At 41.3% G+C, this 19,687-nt stretch overlaps 1 protein-coding gene across 1 annotated transcript; it reads right to left on the reverse strand.

The window, feature by feature from the left end:
* Positions 1 to 571: 571 nt before the first annotated feature.
* On the reverse strand, positions 572 to 19,657 carry bag6 (BCL2 associated athanogene 6). Its single transcript, XM_080895943.1, has 25 exons — positions 19,519 to 19,657; positions 16,529 to 16,616; positions 16,318 to 16,435; positions 15,122 to 15,336; positions 14,792 to 14,863; positions 13,556 to 13,678; positions 13,262 to 13,467; positions 13,007 to 13,139; positions 11,810 to 12,010; positions 11,505 to 11,727; positions 11,201 to 11,251; positions 8,429 to 8,775; positions 8,281 to 8,353; positions 7,315 to 7,661; positions 6,627 to 6,894; positions 6,355 to 6,524; positions 6,106 to 6,159; positions 5,185 to 5,293; positions 4,922 to 5,046; positions 4,171 to 4,305; positions 3,108 to 3,164; positions 2,783 to 3,007; positions 2,438 to 2,545; positions 2,199 to 2,345; positions 572 to 1,106 (listed from the first exon to the last, which is right to left on the reverse strand). Exons 2-25 carry the CDS (start codon positions 16,607 to 16,609, stop codon positions 1,011 to 1,013), a joined length of 3,684 nt encoding a protein of 1,227 aa, XP_080752069.1. The 5' UTR covers positions 16,610 to 16,616; positions 19,519 to 19,657; the 3' UTR covers positions 572 to 1,010.
* Between the last annotated feature and the right edge of the window lie 30 nt (positions 19,658 to 19,687).

The following is a 19,687-nucleotide window of genomic DNA, read 5'->3' on the forward strand; positions in this document are numbered from 1 at the left end:
TGTAGTTTTACCACTACACTATCCAGCTATGTTTTTTTTATGATACTGTAAATACTTTCCAGGTAGTTTCCACAAAGCAGTTCTGTTTGAAGGACACAAAACATTTAATCCCATTCTTAACACATGGGTATTTGCACTTTTGCTATTCGTGTAGGTTATTATATCTCTTACCGTTTTTCTCACTACACAACTCACCTTTTAACCTTGGATTTTAGAGTTCAGTCCTATCAGGTTTTCTAAGTTGTGTCTTTCTTTTAGGGTCTGCTTTTAGTCACAATACATTTATTTTATTGATCTGTGGTTTTCTCTTATTTACTAACTTGGTAAATGTTGTTCCTTTTAAAATGAGCATTTCATGAATATTACAATTGTTGCATTCTGCAAAATGTAGTTAAGTGCTCAACTTTGTGGCTATCATTAACACAACTTAATAATGTACTGATACACTTAAACTCATACTCAAGTGTACTTAAACCTTTTTAAAACAGGATTTTTCTTTAGTATTTTCGTAGTGTAGAATTAATACTTTAGGAACTTCTTTCCTTAAAAAATATGAACGAAAAGAGTACTGTACTGTAATTATCAAGATTTTTATTAAGCATACTGTACATTCATGTACCAAACAGCATCACATGAAAGTCTTCTCCTGTGCTCAAGAGTACTGACAGGAAGGCCAGAGTCCGCTAAATAATGAGGATTCAGGCTCCGCATGAACAAAGCGACACGAGGGGGAAAAAGAAAGCAAACAAGACTAGAGTGACTAGATTTAGTCTAACTTAAATCTGGTGAAACACCTTTTTCAGTGAAGAACATTCTGTCAGCAAAGGTTGGACTAAAACAGAGCAATAAATAGGCACTAGGGAAGTAGCCACATCAGCGCTAGGCCATTAGTCAGAGAGCTGTTGAAAAAGTGGACAGGCTGTTCGGGGAGTGAAGCTGTGCTGACTAGTAGTCAAATCAAAGTCCCAAAGGAAAGCAGGTGGAGGAGGAATCGGCTTCAGTGTTTGTGATTATGAGTCTGGTGAGAAAGCTCTGTGTGCGTTGGGGAACTGCTGAGAGCTGAAATCCGGGTCTTCCCTCACTCGTTTCTTGATGTCTGTTTTAACCTGAAAAACAATTGACTTCCATCATCAGTCAAGAAGGTGAACGGGCAGTCGTGTGACTGTGAGCAGCTTCCCTAAAGGCTACAGTCATAGTGGAGTTTAAGGTGATGTTTTGTCACTCATCCAAGTGACTTCTTCAGCTACAGTCTGACTTGGATGAGTGATGAAAGGTAAGACTTTTACTTTGAATGCAAACAGTCTCTGTTTACAGTTCGTGTCACAGTGTCACTCCTATTTAACTAGCAGTTACTGAGTGTTTGGAGACGAATTGGCATCTTTCAAGCAAACTACAGGTGACTGCAGACTGTATACCTCTTTGCAACCAGTTTCATCTAATGAGTGCCAGCAACCATTCACCAACTAATTGAAGAATACACATCTTTCCCTAGTGCTGTGTGGTTCCCAGCACATCTCTAGGCCTGTCTGGCAGTAGCGGCTTTAACCACTCTAGTAGTTTTCTACTAAAGGAAGTAGCTCTCCAATTTACTGGTGTGTGCTAACTGCAGGAACTGACCCTGCAGGACAATTGTCTTTATTGCCGGTTACCAGGAAAGGAAAAAAAGCAGCTACTCTGGTGCCGGGAGGTCTGAAAAATATTTTCAGGGGTCTGATTGCTAAAAGTGGCATGCACAATTTTCCTCTTCACCAGAAGGCCTGTGATCAGTTACGTTTTTAAATTGCATAACAGCAACATAGAGGGTGCTCTCTGAGACAGTGTTTTGTGAGCTTGTAAAACGTTAGAAAGCCAATTAACTGGGTCACAACATGACATTGTAACTGTGTGATCAGATGCAGCCACTGTGTCAAACAAATTCAAGTCATCACTGCTGCATTTCTCCATAGTTTAGCATTGAGATGGACATTTTTAATCTTAGTGTCATTATGTTACAGGATTATGTAAACTGTGAGTTTCCTTTGTATCATCCTGGTGTGCTTTCACTCATCCTTCCTGTCCTTGCTCTTAAAAGCCCTCCTCATGATTTCCCAGCAGTTTTCCAGTTTGCCAGATCTATGAAAGCTGCGCTAAGTATGAACATGAACAATGTTCGATGTGCCTCTGCTTGATTTTTGCCAGTTTATGTAAGATGTGGTTACCTGTTCTGAATAAGCTTCCTTCACCTCCTGGGTCTCCAGGTCTTCCTGCAGCCGTTCAGCAGAGGTGATGGGCTTCACTCCGGCCGTCCTGGCTGCTTGACTCACTGCATCAGAGAGGGAGAGGAGGGCCGCACTGCCCTGTCCTGTCTGAAATCACACACACAAACATGCAGCATAAAGAAAAGGGAGAGAGGCCAAATTCTTACGTGATGACAAAAAGTTGCACCTGATTTTATTACCTTTCTGCGTTTTGCTGGCATGCCATGCAAATATGCATCAGACAATGGAGGCTGAGCCTTCATCTTCCTCTGAGTCATTATATCACACCTGATGATGGGAACCCATTCCTAAAACAAAGACAACGGAGAATATAAGGATTAAGCAGAAGTAGCTGAAAGGACAGAGTCATAGTTTAGGTCAGCTGTGTTACTGTGTTGCACTACAGCTAAGCAAAAAACTAGTGCCAGTACAGCAACAGCACACGGTAAATGTAAAGCAGGCACATAAAGAGTTAAACACTTTTTCCAAATGGAGGAAAAAGATGACAGTTAAAGCAGTAAAAAGCGGTGGGAGGGAGCTCTTACAGGAGGAACAGCAGCAGCCCAGCCATCCGACTCTCCAGCAGACTCCTCCCTCCCTCCCTCCGCTCCCGCCGCTGCCATGTCGCCACCTAATGGCACGGCTCCTCCTGAGGCTCCCAGGTCCCCAGGCAACACCCTCGTGTCCCGTGATGACACCCTCGTCTCCTGCGACACCGACATGGCCTCCTCTGCTGTGGTGGCTGCAGCTGGTGACAGGTTGTCCCCGATCTTTGGAGGTGGAGAACAAAACCATGAGGAAACTAAAAGGAAAACACAGGACCAGAACTGGCAAACTAAGGTCCTCTGAACTCTCGCACACCATTCTTACCGTTGCACTTTGTGCCTGTTCAGGCTCTTGGCCACCAGCTGCAGAAGACTGATCTCTCTGTGAAAGAATATCATTAATATTTATTAGCCATTTCAGACGTGCAGTTCAGAGAAATGTGATATGGAGCAGCCATCAGATAAGAGGGACTGCTCTCTCTGCATGTTGCACATGTGCTCTGCACTGCAGGAAACACACAAGGACAGTAAAACCAGATTCTGAGTCTTATTGCAGATGAATTATTGGCAAAGGCTTGAAAAGAGTTTTTGACTGACCTGCTTTGTCAGTATCTGCTTCATGTCACTTGGAAAGATTTTATTAATATCAGAAGAGTTTCTTAAAAATATTTTAAGTTATTTTAACTATTTAGCTGCACAGTTTTGTTTCATGTTGTACTTAGATGGTTATGTTTTTGATGTTCAAGGCCATTAATTATCTTAGTAAGCCTGCACTGTTTCTCATGGCCAGCAGGGGGAGAGCTTCCAGTGAAGTCTATGACCTCTGATGACTTCATGGTTCCATTCTCAACTTTTACTGAATACAACATGATGATCACTTTGTCCAAAGTCCAAATTAAAGTTAAAGACGAGGATAAAGCTGCTGTATTCCAGGATTGGGTGATGAGCTGCTACTGTGCAGGTGTGTGGTTTATGTATCAGATACACTCCTCGCTTGTCACACACACAGCAGCAAATGCTCTGCTTGAGGCTTCTACACAATGACCACAGTGTCTGTGTCCATCTTTCATATCGTGTTTGGTAATAGCTCAGTCAGGCTGTCTTCTTACATGAAATTTGTACAGATCTGCACACATATGTCGCAACGTGCAAAGATTTATCTGTAACTGCAGGATTTTGTTTGCTGTGAGTCACAAAAAATGATTTACAGTTACACAACTCTAAACACACACTACAAAAACAGCCTGAAGCTTGAGCGGCTGCATCATGCAGGTGAGGCATGGGGATTTGCTTTCCTTGAATTTCCATCACGTCCAATTTTATTCTGAGAATTAGAAATTTAACATGCATGTGTGTGTGTGTGTGTGTGTTTGTGTCTGCTGCGTTACCTGTGTGTGGACTATGTAGCTCTGGATCTGCTCCTGTGTGATAGGGATGTGCTCCAGAATCACCTGCAGTCTCATCGTCATCATGCTGGTCATCCAGTTAACCAGACTGGGGCTGATGTCACTTGACATCCTCCGCTGGAACAAAACAAAGTTTTTTATCTCACAGACACATTTTCTCCTGTATTTTGTGACTTTTTAGGTTACATCCTCTCTTTAAATTGTTAAAGTACACCACTTTTCTTAGTTTATATCTCTGACTATTTCTATTAACATCAAATGACAGAGCAGCTGAATTCTTCATTCTTTACTTCTAAGTTTATAACAGTGCACATGACACTTTCTCTGCATAAATTACTTTAAATAAAAAATTTGAGTAAATAAGTGCAGTATGGTACTTCTGAAGTGTGTTTAAATTCTGACTTTCATATCTACTGTTAAACAGTGGATCTCCATATTAAACTTGAACTGTTTCAAATAATCTGTAAACTGTATGTTTTACCTGTAATAGCTCAGAATTTACACTAGTTGATGCTAATTGATGATGCAGTGATAGAAAAATATAGATAAGAGTACAATGGAACTGTCTCCTGTCAGAAGCACTCAGTAGCGCCTCTGTGTGACTTCTCCTGTAAATGTGTGTAAATAAAATTGAATTTGTACAAAACACCAAATTTGACCTTCTTTGACCAAAATGTTCTACTTTCATTTGTGATAAGTATTTTTTCTTGCTGAGTGGAAATTGTGTACATACAATTCGGTGGTTGATAACAGCAGTTAGAGCCCTCTGGTCTCCTCTCAGGCAGTGAAGGTTGAGAGCAAGACACTCGAACAACGCCTGGTTACACATCTGTAACAGCTGGGGCCCAAATGTTTCATCTGGAAAACACAATTTAAATTGAATAATAAAAAAAAGTGAATGTATTGCAGTTACAAGTATAACATTTCCCACAAATAAACTCTTTAAGCTGCTGTTCGACACAAAATGAGGAAACAATGAGCTAAAGTTGAGTTTACCATTGCAGCGCAGAATGTGTGTGGCGATGCGAGTCAGCTGCTGTCTGAAGAAAGTCATGTTGGTCTGGGTGATATCAACGCCCTCCAACACGCTGACTGAAGACTCTCTCTGTTGGGTTTCAAAGGAGAAGATCTCTTCAGAAGTATTTCAATCAAAAGCAGATGGCACTTTAACATAACTGGCTATTACTCTAATGCTGTGCAACGGACTCAAGGTCTGCTGCTGCTTACCCTGTTTGCAAGCAACTAACGTTTTACCTACAGTGTTATCACATCCCATCTTCCTATCATTGAGTGTGGCAAAATTCGTTTGAACACTCCAGACTACATGCCATGCCAGCCATGACTGACTAGACAGAACATAAACATGCAAATGGTATAAATCGTAATCTTTATCCGCGATAGCAGCTAGGCTAGCTATGATAGCAAGTTGTTTCATCTAGGTGCTTCAGTACTGATGAGTCTGAATACCAGTTCAATACTTGTTGCTACTATCAGCAATTCCAAACACTGTCTACCTTCATCTACTGCAAATTAAAGTAGTTTTATATACTTCACATCTGCTTTGCCTATCAGACAAAATAGCCCATTAATATTAGTCAAAGTCGAGCACAGCCTGAGCTCTGATGGATGTTACGCATGCGATGTTTTCCCTCGACAGTTTAAAAAAATAAATAAATAAAACAGGTGAAATGATTTTGGTGTCCGGTTCCAAATTTGTGTAAGGTCAAATTCATATTCTTATCGTTTTTTTAAGGATTTCAAACTGACAGCATACATGACAATTTTTAAAACTTTTCTTTAATACAAATATCTGCAGGCTGCATGAGATGCAGATATGTGCAAAGTCAATCTATGGAATTAAATTATGTGCTTGATCAAATCCTGTTGTCATGAGAAGAGAGTAAGTGCAGGACTTACAAAGCTTTCAGTGATATATTCCTCCAGTTCATTGACAAGACTGTCAGCAGCAGCCTGTGAAAGAAAAAGAAGACAACACGCAGAAGGAAAGAAAACATCAATTATTGATCACGTTCACAAAAACATAAAACAACCAACAAAAATGAGGGATATGTTATGAAGTAAAATAGCTGCGTCTACTTGTGAAGTACCTCTAAAATTGCCAACAACATTCTAAGAATAATACAGATTGTGGTGAGTGGTACTGACAGCAATGTTCTGATCGGTGGGCTCTCTGCCGTTGAGGTAGTTCTGGTTGAAGAACTGGGCCAGTTGTGGCTGGATGCGGCTGAGAGGCTGGTGCTGACCATGAAGCAACATCACCAGGTCGGACATGGTGAAAGTCTGACACACCAACATCAGCAGCTCCCCAAAGAACCCTGGACCCACGATACAAAAAAAATGTACACAATCAAGAGGGAGACAACATATATAAATGAGACTGTATCTGATATTATAAGTAAATACAGGTTATTACTTACCCGTTGGTTCCTCGGGACTGATGAAAATGTTGGTTGACTGCGACAGCCTCTGCATGAACTGGGCGATACTCTCCGTGTCGTTCTGACCTTGGCCCAGAGAACCCATCATGGTACTGAGGACACCGCGAACGATGCCCGTGAACAGCTCCGGGTCGAGGGCTTCAGCTGCTGCTGCTGCGCCAGGATTAGGTGTTGGGTTGGGCCTTGCCCCGGGTGCTGGAGTGGTACCAGGGGGAGGAGGGGGTGGTGAAAAGATGGGCTGGGAGGCCTAGAAATAAAGCGGAAACAATATGTTGGGGTTTAGTGACAGTTTAAATGCAGCTGATTCTTGTGAAAATGGAAAGAACTGCACATGACTCACTTGCTACCAGCCCTTCCCTTGGAAGATATTGTGATGAATAAGAACTCATTTAAAATTATGTGTGTTCCCCAAAACCTTTTTCCTCCTTATGTTTGACGGGAATCTCTTGACAGCCAATAGAGATCGAGGTGATAGAGTTGTGCTCTCTGAGTGCTCTTTTGCTTGAATATATTCAGTTTCCAATCATCTAAATTTGGACATATTTCAACAAGGCAATCCCTCCATCTTTGTATTCATTTCTTGCACAACAGAGTGCAGATCAAATCCAAAGGTAATTTGCATGTGGAGTGCATTGTGTGCACACTTGTCAAAGACAGGAACACTTACCTGCTGCATGAATTCAGCCATTCCCTGGATGAAGGCTGGGACTCCAGACGTGGTGACAGTTATTGAAGGGTTCCCCGCCGCACCGCTTCCAGTGCCGCCAGCTACCCCCAGGAGAGAACCTAGAAGCTGGCCAAGGTCTGAAGGCATCTGCTGAGGCTGGGGCTCACTGTTGTTGGTCTCGTTTTGGTTCGGGGTGGCAGCAGTAGTGTTTGTAGCAGGAGGTGGTGTTGGACCCGAGGTGGAGAAGGAAAAGGAAGAGGAAGATGAAGAGGTGTGAGAAGAGGAGGAAAAGGAAGAAGAGGTGGGTGTGGATGTAGAGGAAGAAGAGGATGTGACCGTTTGACCAGCTGCAAAAAACAAACAAACAAAAAAATCAAAACAAACAACTAAAATACTGTTGAAGACTATGTTAACAGAAACATATGCCTGCATATTTTTACTAATGAACTTTACTAAAGTAGCTTTGCATGATTTACGGTTCAAAATAATGCTTATTTATCTTATCTAAGAGAAAGAACCCTTCAATCCATCCTGTGTGGAAAAAGCTGTTTTAACTCCTCCCCTTGAATGTCATCTTCTCTTTAAGCCAACTTTGGTTTGATTGGCTGCCCCTCATAAAAAGAAGATTTAAATAAAGGTCATTATAGTTAATTATTTTTTCCAAACAGTTTAAAAAAATATCTGAAGCAATATTGTGCACTTTTAACAGTAAAACAATAGAGAATCTGTCTTTAATTGTAGTCTGCCAATTTCAACAATGCAGTAATGATGTTGTCTGTTTATTAAGAACACAGCATCTACATGACTGAGACTCTGAAGCCTTTTAAAAGTGTTGCATGCACTGAAATATCTGCTCAAAATGTCTTTGATCCTGACAAAAACACCCCAGATAGCATCGTACAGATCCAGGAGTACAAAGGAAAAGAAACGTTTAATATGTCTCCTTTACTGAGTAGATCATCTCACCCATTTGTCCAGGGAGCAACAGCTGTCCAACCAGTCCACTAATCATCTGGTTGAGAGCAGCGGGGTTGAAAGCCTGTGAGGAACATATTATTATTCATTGATAATGCTTAAATATCTCATGGAAATCATCACACTGCATTATCCCCACCTGTCCCGGCTGCTGGCCTGGCATGGCAGTCCTCACATTTATGGTGGTTCCCCGGGTACCAAAGGCAGGAGGGGGCATGTTGGGTGCAAACGGGGGTCGGGTGAAGACAACCCGTGCCTGGGGTTGGGGGCCAGTACTGGGTGGTGGCGGGGGAGCAGTAGGAGTGGTGCTGGGTGTATTAGGGCATGTGGTCGTGGCAGAGGAGCTGGCTGTGGAGCTGGGAGGGGTAGGCTGCGGTGGGGTTGGTTGGCCGGTGGCAGCTGCGGTGGCGGCGCTGGTTGCTACGGCAGCAGCATATTGGCTGATTTGTTGCATGAGATTCCTCATAAAATCAGGAGGGAGGGCACCTAAGAGTGAAACAAACGCCAGGGAATTAGCATCACATGATTTAATTTAGTGTATTTAGAGGATTTTCAGCAGTTAGCAAACGAAGGCTTTCGTTCTCAAAACAATATTCAGTATCCCACTTGAACTGCGGCATGACGGAAAAAAATTAAGCGGACAGAAAGCTTTTCTACATCATGTGGGCAACCCCAGCTCTTGGTACTTTTTCACTTTAGGTTTTAAAAGTACTTTGGCCCAAACAGCTCTGTAGCGAACATAAACCTAAACAGTTTAAAGTCTCTGCTGTCTCAGCCAGCTAGTTAACTTAACACTCAAGGTAGGAGACCAGCGAGTCTATATCTTTCCAGCGACAGTTTTCTGGCACAAAAATTTACGGATTAATTTCATGATCACAGATTTTGTTTATTTTCCTAAACCAATGAGAAGTGATGTTCAGCCATGTAAAAAACTAAAACACGGGGCACATAAGATTTAAATATATCCAACAAAATTCATGAGCTATGACTTTGCTTTTAGAGCAGGATAAGTTTAGTTAGATGAAATATAATAAAATTTTATTACCGTATTTTCACGACCATAAGGCGCACTTAAAAGTCTTAGATTTTCTTCAAAAAGTGCGGCGCGCCCTATAGCGCGGTGCGCCGTATGTGTTGTAAGGAGGACGTAGTAGAGAACACCATGAGAACGTTAAAGGGTGAAGTGTGGGCGTTGATCGTATATACCGGGACAATCGCACATACCTGTATAAAAGAACAGGACATCGTTGTTTTAACAACCCTGAAAATGGCAAAGAGACACGCTTACGAAGCACAGTTTAAACTGAAGGCCATCAGCTACGCGGAGGAACATGGAAATCGAGCAGCGGCGAGAGAATTTAAGATTAACGAATCGATGGTTCGCAAATGGAGGAAGCTGGAAAACAAGCTCCGGCAGGTCAAGAAAATGCAGCTGAGTTTCCGCGGACATAAGGCGAGGTGGCCCGAGTTGGAGGAAAGACTCGAGCGGTGGATCATCGAGCAAAGCGCGAGCGGGAGAAGCGTTTCGACGGTCACCATTCGGCTAAAAGCGGTTTCACTAGCTGAAGAGATGAACATTGAACATTTCCAAGGAGGTCCGTCTTGGTGCTTTCGTTTTATGAAACGGTGCCATTTTTCCATCCGGACCAGGACTACGGTAGCGCAGCAACTTCCAGCGGATTATAAGGAAAAGCTGGCCATCTTCCGCTCCTACTGCAGCAAACACATCGGCGACAAAAACATCCAACCCAGCCACATCACAAACATGGACCAGGTCCCGCTCACTTTTGACATCCCGGTGAGTCACACTGTGGAGAAGCAGGGGACCAGCATGGTAGCGATACGCACAACGGGGTATGAAAAGTCTTCTTTTACTGTTGTGCTTGGCTGCCATGCTAATGGACAGAAACTGCCGCCTATGGTGATTTTTAAGCGAAAGACTTTGCCTAAAGAGAAGTTTCCAGCAGGAATCATCATTAAGGCAAATGAAAAGGGCTGGATGGATGAGGAAATGATGAAAGACTGGCTGAGGGAGGTGTATGTAAGGAGACCAGGTGGTTTTTTCCACGCAGTTTCACTAAGAGTGGAAGGCAGCGCCGGGCGAGTTACGCCACAATTTGCCAATGGATTGTAGATGCTTGGGCTAACATGTCTGCTGGCACTGTTGTTCGAGCTTTCGCAAAAGCCGGCATCGTTTCCGAGGAGCCGCACGGCACGGAAAGTGACTCTGACAGTGAAGACAGTGAACCTGGCATGTTTGATGGAGATTTAGCGCAGCTGTTCAATTCAGACACAGAGGATGAGGACTTCGATGGGTTTGATTGATGATAAAAATGTGAGTACCAAACTTTGTTTTGCTCCTGCTTTATTTTTAAATACGCACACTTGTATGCTTGTGTGTTGTTGATGATGACGATTACCGGCAATAGAAATGTGAGTAAGGTACCGAACTCAGGTTTGCTCCCGCTTTATTTTTAAATACGCATACGGTACTTGTATGCGCCCTATGGTCCAGTGCGCCTTATGTGTGTGTTAAATATAGTAAGGGTACACATAACTGAGACTGCGCCTTTTAGCACAGTGCGCCTTATGTGTGTGTTAAATATAGTAAGGGCACACATAACTGAGACTGCGCCTTTTAGCACAGTGCGCCTTATGTGTGTGTTAAATATAGTAAGGGCACACATAACTGAGACTGCGCCTTTTAGCACAGTGCGCCTTATGGTCGTGAAAATACGGTAACACTAATAGGTGTTTTTTGTGGAATGGTTGAAGAATTTACATGAATGAAACATGCCAGTAAACTATATATGTCCAGCCCTTGGTGTGACTTGAGTGAAACCGAGTTTGACACCTGTTTTACATGAAGACACTGGAATGCCGTACGCAGTATTTTTTAAACATGCTATACCTGGCTGTCCAGTCATTTGCTGTCCAGCTGTTGCCGTGTTTGCACCTGGGCCTGCACACAAACAAGAACACTCTCAGTTAAAGCTGGTCAGACTCTTCATGAATGTAACATTTGCATTATCAGAGCCATTGTGTAACAGACACTGGAAAGACCATCTTGCTTGTAAATCCCGAGTTAAAAGTCCCATTCTGCAGGTCTCTGCTTGAGCCAGCAGTGCAGATGTGGAACTTTAACTCCAGTGCAGTGACAGACACACACAGCTTGAATGGCGCATTCAATCAGTGGCGGGTAGGGGACAACACACCGTCCGTGTTCATCTGCATCATGACCACCGGGACTGCCTGGTGGCTGATCCTGATGACCCGGTGGCCAGCCTGTCCCTGTCCAGCCTGCTGATTGGACGGGGAAGTCTGTGTGGGGGAGGTCTGTCCCTGACCTGCCTGTTCCGCCTGGCTGGTCGGCTGAGTGGGCGTGGCTTGTCCCTCAGTGCTGTTAGCCGCAACAGTCACTGTGGCACCCAGGTTCATCTGTTGGTGAAGACGTAAGCAGTCAGTCTGGTTTCCTAAGAGATTTTCACTTTAGTGACTAAAGTTGCTTCCATTCACTTACTTGCACTGGGATGTGGTGGTGCATAGCTCCAGGAAGGGAGACCGGGTTGGTGTAATGAGAAAATGGCCGGACTACATGCAGGTGACGGGGGACGGGACTCATTAGGTTCAATCGCAGGTCGCTGAGAGCTACTAGTGTGTTACCAAGGAGACGCAGACACTCCCACGTCAGGGCGAGTGTTCGCTGGTCCTCCTCTCTCTCCTGTAGCAGGAAAGAAACCAATCTTGTTGAAATCTTACCTCATCTCAAATATAAGGACACTGTATAGAGATCACATTTACTTTATTTTTAATTACCTGCTTCTACTTATTTTATTGTTTGGGTTTTGAAATCTTTACATTCTACCTACCAGAGCATTACTTTACTAACCAATTAGAGCTTATTGAATACTTTACATGTTATTCTGTCATGTCTCATCTTCTTAGTGTACTTTATCCAACATTTCTTTATTAATTTTATTTTAGTCTTATTCGTATTATTTCTATGATGATGTGTCAATATAATTATTTTATTTTCTCCAGAGTTTCTAATCATTTTCTTTTTTTAATTTGTTGTTTGTCTAATTGCAATTTATTAGCATAACTCTGACGCACTTGTCAGAGGAAGAGAGGGACGATTTTGGAGCTTTAAAGGACATCACATTTGAGTATGAAGTCAGCAGTATGAGTTATGGGTTTTTGACTGTTTAAAGTAACTTGCAGGTTTCACTTACTTTAGTCAATGTTACTACTAATCATCTATCATATATATGAAGTCTTAGTATCAGCAGTGTTTCCCATACATACACTGTACTTAAATGGGATACCCGGATATATTGACAAACACCCAAAAACATTTTACAATTTACATTTTTCATCATAGGGATGCACTGATTTGATATTTGGATCAGCTATCAGTCTGATCCTGACTCAAAAAGCTAGATCAAATATTGGTGATGCAGTATTTTCAATTCTGTTTTCACTTTGTTGTTTTTGTTACAGTTTTTCATTTAATTGTAAACCGGTTAACATCAGTGATAGCTGCAATGATCCATTTCCCCAGTGTCTAACATTAAGGACACCCGCTTGGTCAACCAATGCATCCCTGGTTATTCGTCTAAACAAGGATTTATAAGTATCAAAGCATCTGTTATACAAAGCACTGATTAACAATGTATAGTAAAGATTTCCAGTAAATTGTTTTTTGTTTGAATCCTACTGTATTGTTGTTATATTCTGCCGTGGTGGCTGTCTCGAGGATGGTGTGAGCTCTCTGGATGAATGGTTGCAGTCTCTCCTCAACCCTCCGCAGCTCAGACAGCATCTCTGCCAGTTCAGCCGGGCTGGGATGACTGAAAGAGGAAAGAAAGGCAGACTAATTAGAATTACACATCATGACAGAGACATACAGAGAAATAAATGCACAGTTTGACCTTTGTAGAAATCTGAGTTAGCAAGCTAGATTTTGTCTCACTTGGGTCCAGGTTGCGGTGTTGGTCCCTCAGATTGAGCTGAAGAGGAGGGTGGAGGTGGGGGAGTTGTTGGAGGTGGGGAGGTGTCCATGGGCTGAGCAGAGGGAGAAGGAGTAGAGGTGGTGGAGGAAGATGATGGAGGAGGGGGAGCAGCGGCAGCAGCAGCATCGGTTGTCTCTGTTTGAGAGGACGAGTCAGTTGGTCGACCCTGAAAACCGACACAAGAAAGCAACAGAACTGTTACTGAGAAAGGCAGAGTTTCTCTACTGAGGTATTTGGGGGGGATAAGTGCTCACCTCCATTCGTTGGATGACATCATTGATGTCCCTCAGCAGGTTCTCAGCTAAGACCAGCCTCAGCCTTGGCTCACTCTGCACTGGCTGGTCCATATCAATGTGCACATTCACAGACCCATTGCTCTGTAACAAAGAAGGAAAGGTGACAATAAACAAAACAATTCAGTGTCGTGTGTAGCTGTGTACTATTATGGCATCATTAGGATGAAGTTAAAACAATGTTACAGTTACAATGCTTTAGACTAAAAGCCTTATTTAACCATACGTGGTTTTACTTTATACGCTTTAAGCACTACATCTACAAACCCAATTCCAGCAAGTTGAGACACTGTGTGAAATGTAAACAAAAACAGAATGCAATACATTTCTTAAGCCCATACTTTATCCATAACAGAACATAGAAAACACATCAAATATTCAAACTGAGACACAATTTCATGGAAAATATTCACTAATTTAGCAGCAGCAATGTGTTGTTAAAATAATGAAAAAAAAAAAGTTGAGTGGGGACAAAAAAGGCTGGAAAAGTAAATGGTACTAAAAAGAGACAGCTGGAGGAACATTTTGCAACTAATTAGTTTAACTGATTAGAGAACAGCATCACAGGGCTGCATCAGTGCCTGTGGCATCATGATGCTGAAAAGTATATACAGGTGTTAGACACATTTGCCTCCAGCCAGATGACATTTTGTTCAGGGAAAGCCTGTTTCAGCAAGATGATTCTAAACTGCATGCTGCATGTATTACAACAACAAGGTTTAATAGCAGGAAGTTCCAGGTGCTGAACTGGTCTGTCTGCAGTTCAGGCCTTTCAGCAAATAAAACCATTAGAAAACCATTAAAAAAATATGACATGAGCCGGCATGGTTGCAGCAGCTAGTCTCCTCATTCCCAGATGTTTATGGACTCTTGTTAAAAGAAGAGGGAATCCTCCACAGCAGTAACATAGTCCTAGATTTCAAGGCCATGTTTTCTAAGCTTTCTCTGAGACATGTTGTTGCTAAATTTAAAACGAGTAAACATTTTCTCAGTTTAACATTCTGATATGTAATGAAATTGCAAATTATTTAATTCTGCTTTTATTTACATTTTTACATAGTTACCAAAAATTTTTGGATTAGGACTGTACTTTTATATTTCTGACTAATTGTCAATCAACTATTAATTGAACATCCATGATTTGGGGGTGCAGGAGGAAGGCGGTGTACCACACAGGGAGAACATGCAAACTCTCACCCCAGTGCTGGTTGTGACTCTGGCATTCCTGGCATTCTCTCCCATGCTGGACACCATTTGCTGGACTGACATCTATATGAAGAAATTCAGGGATAGAATGACCAAAATGAAAACATTATTAAGAGAAACCAACAGAGGGAATATTGCATATAGACGTTAAATTCAAAGCAGAGGATCTCTCTGCTACATGTCATAATAATCAGTAGTAATCAGTAATGGAATAATAACATCAGTTCTCTGAGTTGCTTTTCATCACCCTTTGGTTATATCTGAACCTTTGCATGTGACATTGGACCATAAGTATAACTTGAGAAGATAAAGCAGACCAACCTGTATTTGCTGGGGATCCATGATGTTGACAGGGAGGTTGAATGTGCCAAGCATTACGTAGCTGTTAGCGTTGCGATCGTGTGGAGGCACTTGCGATGTTCCCTGGGAGGAAGAAGATGGCCCACTCTCAGCTGAAGAGCCTCCTGACCCTGAGCCGGGCTGTGAGGGTGGAGGGGGCGCTCGCTCCACCAGGTGGATCACTTTCCCACCCACATCTGGTAGAGAGAGTCATATACAGTTACACATCTCCAATCATACTTCAAGAAAAAAAAAAAAAAAAAAAAAAAAAAAAAAAAATATCGCATTTCTAACACGGAGACTCTACTTGAATGCACTACCCAGGTATTCTGCTAGCTGCTCGACTGTCTACTAGATAGATATGATGCTTGTCTGAGTCGGGGGGTAGCAGTCTAACCAGGAGCCCAGTCCTCTCCCTCTCCATGTCTTCTGGGGGGGAACATGTGGCATCAGGGCATTTTCAAGCCAAAAAAAAAAAAAAAAAAGAAAATCTCTCCAGTGCATTCTGGGTTTGTTTTGGAGGCCTTTTCCTGCTATGACAGGCCAAAAACATTTGACCTAAGAGGCGCTCAGGACGCAGCCTGGTCAGATGCCTGAACTGGCTCCTTTCAATGCAGAGGGGTAGCAGTGCTACTCTGATCCCCTCCTGAGTGATGAAGCTCTTCAACACATTTCTAAGAAATCCTTTAGAGCAAGCCCATTTCAGCCATTTGTTTCAGTTACTACTCACAGCTTGTGGCCATAAGTGGGGATAGGACTGTAGCTTAACAGCTAAACTGACAGCTTCACTTTGAGCTCTCTTCAGCATAAAAGACCAGTACTGACCAACATATAATTTATCATATACGACTGGATTCTGTGGAGAACATTGTAACTGATTATCAAAATGACACTCATTTTCTGCCAAATACATCTTGCAGTTAATTACACATAGCTGTTACATTCTTTTTCAGCAATGGCCCACATCATCAACACAAATCTTTTTAAAAAGCAGCAGCAACTCTTGAAACACCATAGTAAATTCAAATTTATCTGTAACCAAGTGTAACCAAAATGTTAAGAATTCATTCTCTGTGTAATACCAAATACCCAAAAAACAAATTTCCTACTTTCCAAGAGGAAGTACAAAGACCAACAAGTGACAATCTAGTTCTGCATTTCATTCTTTATTTGCTTACTATAGTCTGTCAGAGTCCTTTCGTCCTGCAGCACTCTGCCCTGGTAGATCAGCCTCTGTTTATCCACTGGTATACCCACTGATGGGGCAATGTGCTCCTTGAACTCTTTCACCGTCAGCTACAACAAAGATTGAACAGACATGAGTAACGCCACAGGAAAGATGAACTAAGACTGAGAATTTCCTCCTGAGTTTGCAATGCGTGTACTTACCTGAGCGCCAACAGTGTAGGTTCTGCTCTGGGAGTCTAATGTTTTCACCGTCACCTCTATGTCAGCAGTTTGTTCTTCCATTGTGTTCCTGTAACAGAAAGATGTATTTTCCAGTGTTTATAGCTCAGCTGAAACTGGATTCTTAAGGTAAATATGATGAATGTTATGTGAGAGTTTAAACACTTTGATGATTTGAAATCCTCTCATATTTCTTTCTTAACATAAACATCTACTTTTAAACATCTCTGTGAGATGTCAAATGGAACATTTGGGACTAATTAGGACAATTTACAGTATAAAACAAAGACTCTCACTTAAATTATCACAAACATATCTTTTGTCATTTGATTCTTGCTGACTCAAAGGGTCTGTAAAAACCTGATGTGCCAGCCAGTAATTACCAACTGGTACTGCTCCTACAGCTATGGCCAATTATAATGTTTATTCTCAATTAATGTGTTAATGTTTACTCACAGGGTCTATAAAATGTAAAAAGAATATATCAAAATAGCTACAAAATATTGTGGTTGTTGTAACTCATAGGTAAAAAATATATATATTCAGAAATGTAGAACATAAGGAAGCAAAACACTGTATCGACCTATAGCAAAACTAAAAAAAAAAACAAAACCACCATAAAATGTTAACTACAATACTTTTCTTTTCAAAAATATGTGCATCCTCTTGTAATAATAACTAACAATATTTAACTATTTTATTTATTAACAGTAATTTTTCCTCTACTACTGTTTTCTCAGTTATTTTCCTCTTTATTGGTGGACCACTCATGATGTTGTGGCACTAATGTGGCAAAATACCGTTTCCTCACTTATCATTTTAAATGTTAAAGTTCATGATAGTAAATTTATTAAAAGACTGAACAAGCTGACAAAAATGGCCATAGCCATCTCTCTCTAACACAATTAGATTTGCAAACTTGCATCTGAACAAACTACAAGAACAGTGTCCTTTGGACAGACAAGACAATTGTGGAGATACTTGGCCATAATACACATGGCAGTGGATTAAACCAAACACAGCATATCAGCACAAACGTCTTATACCAACTGTCAAGCATGTGGTGGAGGGGTGATGTTTTGGGCTTGTTTTGCAGTCTAGGATGTGGGCACCTGCAGTCAGTGAGTGGATCATAAATTTCTCTGTATGTCAAAGTATTCTAGAGACAAATACGAGGGCATCTTTTCAATAACTAACTCTTGTCTACAACAGAACAGCTGAAAAAGAAAAGAATCAAGGTGTTTTAATGAGCAAACCAAAACAAAATCTAAAGTTCATACTGCAATCTGATGTAATTGACAGGAGAGCTTTGTATAAATGAATGCCTGCCTATCTCAATGAACTGAAGCACAAACCATATGTAAAGAAGAGTGAGACTGATAATATCATACAGATAAAGATTACTTCAAGCTGATGCTGGTAAAGGTGTTTCAATAAGCTACTGAATCATGTGTGTACTTAGTTTTTCAAAGTAGGGCAGTGCGATATGACCAAAATCTGATATCCCGATATAAGAATTCTATCGTTGATAACGATATAAATCACAAAAATGTAACATTTTCTGTAAATTCTGTGAATCTCAGAAAGACTAACGTTTGAGTCTAAGGTTTATTTATTTTTAGCTTTTTTACTTCTCATTCGTAAATAATCTGCTCTTTCACGTGATTCGGTTTATTTTGAAAAGTCTCAACAGGATCTTGAGCTTTATTGTGAAAGGTTTATGTGGAACATAAACAAGCGGACACGCATAAAAGCAGGCGCTTGTCCGTCTATAGTGTGGTTATATTAAATATAAGAGAAAGAGAGAATTGTAAGAAATTAATATAGCCATACAGTGACCATCAAAACGATGAAAAAAATATTGCCGTAAACAGTTTATTTTGCGACACCACGAAACAAACGTTAGTGTAAAATGACACGATAGACGTTTTTATATCGTCATCCGATATATATCGTTATATCAAACAGCCCTATTTCAAAGGACACATTTACACATAACACACATGCTTTGTGATCAAGGTCATGGTAATAGTAGACAATGTAACACGTAGGAGAAGATATGTGAGAAACTGATAATGTCTTACAGAAAACCATTACTTCAATGTAATGATGCTAAGGGTGATTTTACAGGCTACTGGATTATTGGGACTCCATAGTTTTTCAGACACTACTTCTGCATTTTGAGTTAATTGTTGTTAAACTTTAACACAGTGTCATATGTCATGTAAGTATGTTATAATTTTCATGCGTATTAACAAACTAGTTATTATCACCGGATTTGCAAAGCCTTGAAAATAAGCAGAAGATGCATTATGCTTATACCATGGTTGTAAGGATAAGGTGTGTCTTGTTTTCCCCTCTCATTTCGTTTGAAATGTTTACCTAAATAATATTTTTTCGCCACCATCTTACTTGTCTTGACAACTACACAGAATATGAATTTATAAAGAAAGTAGTGCCACCCGCAGGTGCAGAAAACTTCAGTTGCATGTTCCTTAAAACCAACAACAAAAACATGCAACGATTTTTTGTACAAACCACCGATGTAAAACCGAAGGAAACAGCTGAGTCCGATCAGCTAAACACTTGCTCCTGTTGTTTTGGACTTTGCGTGCTCGGTAACATCGTAATGTTGAGTAGTTAGCCGAGGAACCGAGGCTGCTTCATGCTGGGCCAGACACCGACCTGCATTGTCTTTATTTAAGCCTTTTATTAATTTAACTGTTAGAACTGTGGTATTTGACTCTACTTCTATTTAACAGAAATTACATGTAACAGTAGCTTACTTAGCCGCCAAAGGTTTGCTAGCATGAATTAGCTTTGCTTAACTTGGAAACCTGGCAGACGTCACGAACGAAGCTAACTTTGAGCTAACTAGCTAATGCTACTAAAACGGAACGTTAAAATTAGCATAGCAATCCGAGACAGTGTGAAATTTAGTTTTAATTAAGTCCGTGTCGTTAAACAGTTACCTTAAAAGTTACTATCCTCTCGACGTATCCAGTGTATGCAGCTGTTTTCTTATCATCAGCTAGCATGCAAACGACTTCCCTGTAGCTTCTCTGGTACTTGCCAGAAACTGCCAGGCTACGCGGATATGACGTCTAGGCGGCACCGGAACCACTGCGCGTGCAGAGGGTG

The sequence above is a fragment of the Rhamphochromis sp. 'chilingali' genome (genome assembly GCF_963969265.1).
Source record: "Rhamphochromis sp. 'chilingali' genome assembly, chromosome: 11".
In the NCBI taxonomy this organism is placed as follows: domain Eukaryota; kingdom Metazoa; phylum Chordata; class Actinopteri; order Cichliformes; family Cichlidae; genus Rhamphochromis; species Rhamphochromis sp. 'chilingali'.

Bases quoted from the DNA above. Each gene is read 5' to 3' on its own strand.
- bag6 (XM_080895943.1), bottom strand. From the start codon at position 16,609: ATGGAAGAACAAACTGCTGACATAGAGGTGACGGTGAAAACATTAGAC. The intron at 16,436-16,528 runs GTAAGTACACGC...TCTTTGTTGTAG, and splicing joins CCTACACTGTTGGCGCTCAG to CTGACGGTGAAAGAGTTCAA. The intron at 11,728-11,809 runs GTAAGTGAATGG...CTTCACCAACAG, and splicing joins ACCACCACATCCCAGTGCAA to ATGAACCTGGGTGCCACAGT.